The sequence below is a fragment of the Solanum dulcamara genome, chromosome 6 (assembly GCF_947179165.1).
Source record: "Solanum dulcamara chromosome 6, daSolDulc1.2, whole genome shotgun sequence".
NCBI classification, from domain to species: domain Eukaryota; kingdom Viridiplantae; phylum Streptophyta; class Magnoliopsida; order Solanales; family Solanaceae; genus Solanum; species Solanum dulcamara.
The window spans coordinates 48,779,717-48,786,504 of NC_077242.1; the positions used below are offsets into that span (position 1 = coordinate 48,779,717).

Here is a 6,788-nt window from a genome sequence, read left to right on the forward strand (position 1 = left end):
ACTTGAGTTTGCAAGATCGTGAAAGAATCGTAAATAAGTCGTCAAGTGTCGTATGAAGGTGTTAATTGAAGTTTAAGTCCATGACATTAGTCCAAAATTAGATTTCCTACCTTTTCTATAAATAAATATATAAAATAGATATTTACTATAATACAAATTTATTTATAACGAAGAAATATGACTAATAAATATATGTGTTTGGATAGTTGAACAAATTAGGGGAAGAAGCAAAGGTGATGGTTGCAACATGGAGTTTGCGGTTGGACTTGCTCCGTCCACGTCACTGCCTACGTCCTTGAATCGCTGGAATTGAAATCTAATTCGGTTGTCAAAGGGAGAAAATATAAAACTAACATATTCTAAAATTAAAGAGAGAGAGAGAGAATGAGGTTCAGTTTCTTGGAAAGGCACATGGATGCTTACAGAACTTGGAGGACACTCTAGCTCGTACCCCTATATTTTTGGGGACTTAAATTGAGTTCAACGACAAAAGGGAATCGCATGAGCATTAGACTAAGGAGGTTGTCGAATTCATTGGTAAAAATGGCGGAACAAACCAATTCATCAGCCGCCGGAGCAAAACGGTGGTCTTTTTGGCCTTCTCTTCTTCGTTGGATACCTACATCTACTGATCACATCATCACTGCTGAAAAGCGCCTTCTTTCTCTTGTTAGGTGATTCTAACTTATTTCTCCAAATTTTGTTAATCGATTTGTGTATTCCCGACTCGTCTGATGTTTCCTCCCATTCTAATTCATTCCGCCAATCACATTCAATTCTTCTCTTGACTCATTTCTTGTTGTTGAATCTACTAGATTAGTCAGAGAGCTTATAACCTAGTTTGCCGCGCTATGTTTAAAAAACTCATAATTATCCATTTCTCTCTTCACTATTTATGCTAGTTAGACTAGCGCTCAATCATTTTCTAATTAGTCAATCCTGTAACTAAATTGATTGGATGTGTTACCTAACGTACTAAAAGGAATTGTTGTCATGGTAAATGATTTTTTATGCTTCTGCATTTCAGTTTTATTAAAAGTGATCAAGTATGGTGAATTGAGGGGTCACCGCCTCACCCATGCACTTCAGATACATGTGCATTTCTAAGAATGCCCCTCAAAGTGATCACAATAAGAAACATTCAATTATTTGAATCTCAACTTTGAGTAGTCGGATGAATACCAGCATTATTGTAAATCGATTCTTGAAATTAATTACTCCCTCTCTCCTAATTTATGTGAAGGTGTTTCACTGGGTATGGACTTTAAGAATCAAAGAAGAAATTTTGAAACTTTTGGTCTAAAATAAATGATAGATATTTGTATGACTATAAATCATCTCATTAAGGATAAAATGAAAAGTTCAAACTTATTGTTACTAAATTTAGAAAGGTGTCATTCTTTTTGGTACTTGTAAAAAAAGAAATAGTGTCACATAAATTAGGACATGTAAATCGAGACAGAGAGTATTTGAATTGAAATTTGATTATTGTAGTACTAAATTCATATATGTGCAACTCTTATGATTCGTAAGTAGTGAGCTTCTGTTCTCGCTTTCCATTTTAAGCCCAAAGACCTGGTTGTCTTTTGCTCTTCTCCTTTTAGAAACGCTGCTGTCTTCATTGTTTAGCGAGTGGAAACTCTGGGGATGCTTTTAGAATCAGTAATGCACAAATTTTTCACTGTACTTTCTGTCGGGCAATGTGGAGTTACGTTAAGGCAAACTATTTTTTGATCTGTCATGAAAGTTTGTATGTTTCTTGGTTTTGCATCTTGTTGAATGCCTGCTTCAGTAAATAAAGAGTGCAACTTTATGGTTATTGATTCTCGGAGGCTCACCTTGATTTTATGCCTTCTGTCCAATATTAGGACTCCTTATACTCAAGAGCAGGTCAACATTGGGTCTGGTCCTCCAGGTTCAAAAGTTAGATGGTTTCGATCGGTGAGCAATGAGCCGAGATTTATCAATACTGTTACTTTTGACAGTAAAGAGGGTTCTCCTACTCTTGTTATGGTCCATGGTTATGGTGCCTCTCAAGGTTTCTTCTTTCGGAATTTTGATGCCCTTGCAAAGCATTTCAAAGTAATTGCTATTGATCAGCTTGGGTGAGCATATATTATGTGCAAATTCGTAATTTCATACAGTTGTTTTCCTCCCTCTTGAAACATGATCTAGTGGTGCTTACACCATACATGTCAGGTGATATAGAAGAGTCAATTTAATGTATTTTTGATTCTAGATGTTTAGTTGTTTGGTAAGTTGCAATAACTAAGATATACTGAAAGTGAAATTGTCTTCTAATTATAGGTTATTGCGCATAAATGTATACTTTGTGACACATTTAGGTCAATTTAGTTGGACAATATGCTATTAACGAAGCATTCAAATCTATTGGATGGAGATATTTACTTATCCTGCTAAATACCAACTGAAAATAGATCCCCTTTGGGTGTATCACAGTGAAGTTTTGTTTATTGGTTTGCATATTGACATGAGTTATAACTTGAACAATCCCTTCATTTAGTCCTGCTCGTAGCTGCAGTTGTTGGATGATCAGCTTTGTGCTAGTTTCTTTTTTGTTTAGTTGATGCTTCAGTGAATGGCTAATAATTAGAATGATTCGAGCCTCACTAATTTTTCAATTGAAATCTCCATGATGTTATTATGGGGTGATACAATGATGTTGTAGCCAAGTTATATTTATTAGTAGTTAATGAGGCACGTAGTGTGCCGTTGCCCTCAAACTGAATAGATCGCAACGAAATTTTCCAAGGCACTACCTGACTTGAACGTGCAGAAAGTTTAAAGTTTTAAAAGATTATCAGGGTTGATTTTCATCCTTTTCTATGTAAAAATTATTTATATAAGTGTCACATGAAGGCTTTCCGTGTCAATATTTGTTAACAACAACAACAACAATATTTGTAAAATTGGACCTATTTTTGAGAATGGTAACAAAAAATAGGATGTATCTGCGTTGTGACATTGTCACTTATCTATTCTCCTGAGAAGTTTGTGGAGGCTTACCGGTCTAATTGACTATGCATTGCTTCCTTTTGCTTTCTTTAGTTAGCAGCAGCTTCAAGAGCTGCTGTTATAAGTCCTAGAGTAGAACGAAAGGAGTGGTGGAGGTCTTCCAATAGATGTCACTTTTATGTTGAATAAGGAACGAAAGAAACAAATGAACAAAGTTGTAGTTCTCTGACTTGCTAATGTTTGATGCAGCTGGGGTGGATCAAGCAGGCCTGACTTCACATGCAAAAGTACTGAAGGTTAGTCGTACAAGTTGATCCCAAATTTTGAGTTCCTTTATTCATTTGCAAGATACCATATCTGCGGCTTATTTACTGCACAATCTTGTTCTGAAAGAGGCACCTTTTCTCTATAAAACATTAATGCAGAGACTGAAAATTGGTTTATCGATTCCTTTGAGGAGTGGCGCAAAGCCAAAAATCTTAGCAACTTCATTTTACTTGGGCACTCTTTTGGAGGGTATGTCGCTGCAAAATATGCTCTCAAGGTGATCAATTATCATAGAACTCAATTTTTCAAAAAAGAACAATAATTCATAGAACTGTGAAATTATAGTTTAATGTATATGGGCTGTATATTTTACTGCTGATTGACGATTATATTTCTCTTTTAGCATCCTGAGCATGTTCAGCAGTTGATTCTGGTAGGACCAGCTGGATTTACATCAGAGACTGAACATATGTCCGAGTGGATGACCCAGTTCAGAGCAACTTGGAAGGGAGCTGTCTTGAATCATCTGTGGGAGGCTAATTTTACCCCGATGAAACTTATCAGGTAGATGCTTTTCTAAATGCTTGCTTCTACTCCTAGTCTAACATGCCGCTGAACATTAGTTTTGCACGTGTTACTGCATTATACGAACATTTACAGTGATACTTTCATATGTCTGATTTTTCCCATTTGTTCCTTCTTCTCACTGTAGTCTCTGGTTAGTGAAAGCTTTTACTTTACTCCCCGAACATAATTCATTTTAAGACTAGCCTCCTGCTGGTTATGATTAATCTCTCTTTTGTTCCCCTTCTTCCGATGATATGATCATATGGCAAGCATAGTGTACTTCCGTTGCAAATGCTTTGCCTGGGTGTCAATGTTTTTCGAGGAATGCATGGTAAAGGACCTGGGGGAACCCATATAAGATACTGGCAGGTGGATTCAAAATACTCTTGGTTTCTTAACTATCTAAACTTAACTACTGTCCCACTCAATGGTTTGCTTCGTCTTAATTTAGGTGTCACCTTACCTTGAATGGTTCACACATTCCCAGAGTTTGAAAGAAAATGTAAGATATCAAGCAGTTAATCCTGCCTCTATCCGAAATTAGTTGGCATCATCTATATGAATCCACTACATTGTAAGTAACACAAAATCTGTATTTTTAAAAAAAACAGGATATCATTTCTTAGGAACATTCTATATCCCTAATAATGCAAGATATTCTTTCCAAAGGGGAAAAGGGGTAAACTTTACCATTTCAGTTGATATACTTGATAATTGGTACTTTATCTTGTGTATCAACTTTTTTCTTTTGCTCTGAGATGCTCCTATAGCTGTTCGGGATCCTTTCCTGGATTGAGGTTTGAACTGGGCTAGTAGTTCTGAAAGAATTTTGTATACATGGCCTTATTTATCTGAAGAGTGCTAATATTGCTGGCAATTTAATATTGCAGAGGCTTAGGCCCATGGGGTCCAGACCTTGTTCGCAGATACACAAATGCTAGATTTACTGCATATTCTAATGGAGATGATTTGACTGAGGAGTCGTCCAGACTACTCTCAGGTACGTTGCAAATCTATAAGATTTGCATGGTTTTTTATTTCTCATGATGGTTGTATACCTTGCACACCGTAAATTTCTAATACCGATTGTTTGTTTTATGGAAGATTATGTATATCACACTTTGGCTGCAAAATCTAGTGGAGAGCTATGCTTAAAATATATTTTTTCCTTTGGAGCATTTGCCAAGAGTCCTCTTTTATACAGGTGATGTACCCACTCTGTCTCTTTCCCTCCCTCTCTCTCTCCCTCTTCCCCATCCCCTTCTTTTTCTCTTCACACACAAGAACACATGCAAATGCATGCTAATGTTTATTACTGAGTTGCTGAATAAAATGCTGAAAGCCTAAGATTCCTGCTACTGTAGATTCTTATGTGTGTAGCTCTGAATCCGTGTAGTATCGTTCAGTTTCTGTTCTTATAATGCCACTATAATGGATTCTGCTTGCCACACTTTTCTGGAATATGAGGCTCTCATTAAAATTATAGATGTAGAACTTGGATTTCCCACATATTTACATGTGATATGAGATGTATCAATTTAGTTGCAAGCACAGATCATGGGAACTATTGATTTGATGTATGGTTTCTCTGTTTCTTCTCAATCAGCAGCACGGCTGTAATTTATACTGTACCTGCAGGAAGAGGAAAAATATAAAGAGAGAAAATGTTTAAGACAATAGGTGCCACACATTAGTCCTTTCACTTAAGAGGGTGGGAATGAGGGCTTCGGGATTTCTGAAGCCTCTTAGATTTCCAGTCAAAATAGAAGTAGCTAGGGGAGCATGATGTTAAATCGTTGAGTAACTTGATGCTCTAAACTTTGATGAGAATTTTAGTCGCGTTTCTCTAATCTCTGACTTATATTCACAGAGCACCAGATTGGAAGGTGCCAACAGCTTTCATATATGGACACGAAGATTGGATGAATTACCAAGGAGCGCAACAAGCAAGGAAGAATATGAAGGTTCCATGTGAAATCATTAGGGTCCCCCAGGTTCTCTCTTTCTTTCCCTTTTCCTGCCCCTCTGTAAAAAATAATCTTACTATTGATTATTGTTTTCCGAAACTACATAGTAGTATAAAGTGAAGCACCAAGGATAATTCCTAGTTACTGACAAAACCCTTCTATTTCTTGCAGGCTGGTCACTTTGTATTTATGGAGAACACATCAGCATTCCATTCTGCTGTACTCTATGCTTGCCGTAGATTTATATCACCACAGAAGGACAATGACTCGCTTCCTGAAGGCTTGATATCTGTCTGAAGGAGACGCATTGCCGTGGTGCTTTCATTGTGTGTGGTATAGGTAGGTAGTGTACAATAGATAGCATTGATTTAATGTTCTCTCAAATTTGTTTACTGGTCTGAGTAACGTATCCTTGCAATTTCTCAGTGAATAAAATCAATATTGAGGAAGTCATGAATGGGCAGCATTCTTTTCGGCTGCTCCCTCCTTGTAGGAAGTCAGTGTACAGTTAGCTGAATAATTTATGTTCTTGAAATTACATTTCTGTTCTTATATGAAATACTAGTTTTTGGACACGTGTGTCTCATATAATTTTTTATACATCCATTAGAACATTATAATTCTATGAAAATGTTATAAGTAATAAAATGCAACAATTACAAAATAAATCCTTAAAAATATGTCTACAAACCACTAAATGAGGGGCGCATTTAATGTTCAAAATGAATTCTTTGAAGCAACCACCAGTAAATTTTGAACTTTGGTCAGTAGTTAGTAAACACTCGAGCACTTGCCTAAGTTTCAAATTTTGCAAAACAAAATAGGCTTACGACAATCAAAGATTCATAGAAAATTAAATGAATGAAATCTGATAGTGAAAACACACAAAAAAAAAAACAAGAAGAAAAAACAGAACATATACGTTATGCATAAGACTTTAATCATAACAATATAGATGAAAAAAAATTAAAGCATGAATCAAATAGTACAATAATGATGTAAACACTTCAC

The 6,788-nt window shown here is 36.1% G+C and overlaps 1 protein-coding gene across 3 annotated transcripts; it reads left to right on the forward strand.

Moving 5' to 3' along the window:
- The first annotated feature begins 247 nt into the window (after positions 1–247).
- LOC129891136 (probable 1-acylglycerol-3-phosphate O-acyltransferase) lies at positions 248–6,336 on the forward strand. 3 transcript variants are annotated; one of them, XM_055966394.1, is made up of 10 exons: positions 248–674; positions 1,869–2,105; positions 3,226–3,272; positions 3,402–3,520; positions 3,647–3,807; positions 4,701–4,810; positions 4,915–5,014; positions 5,681–5,804; positions 5,949–6,116; positions 6,204–6,336. In XM_055966394.1, the coding sequence occupies exons 1-9, from the start codon at positions 502–504 to the stop codon at positions 6,072–6,074; spliced, it is 1,197 nt and encodes a 398-aa protein (XP_055822369.1). In that variant the 5' UTR covers positions 248–501; the 3' UTR covers positions 6,075–6,116; positions 6,204–6,336. The 3 variants fall into 3 exon arrangements, with proteins under 3 accessions (XP_055822369.1, XP_055822368.1, XP_055822370.1); XM_055966393.1 differs by having other exon boundaries at positions 5,949–6,336; XM_055966395.1 differs by lacking the exon at positions 1,869–2,105 and having other exon boundaries at positions 5,949–6,336.
- The last annotated feature ends 452 nt before the right edge of the window (positions 6,337–6,788 follow it).

Coding starts and splice junctions, on each gene's coding strand:
- LOC129891136 (XM_055966393.1), top strand. CDS start 502: ATGAGCATTAGACTAAGGAGGTTGTCGAATTCATTGGTAAAAATGGCG. Junction 675..1,868: donor CGCCTTCTTTCTCTTGTTAG/GTGATTCTAACT, acceptor GTCCAATATTAG/GACTCCTTATACTCAAGAGC. Junction 5,015..5,680: donor AAGAGTCCTCTTTTATACAG/GTGATGTACCCA, acceptor TTATATTCACAG/AGCACCAGATTGGAAGGTGC.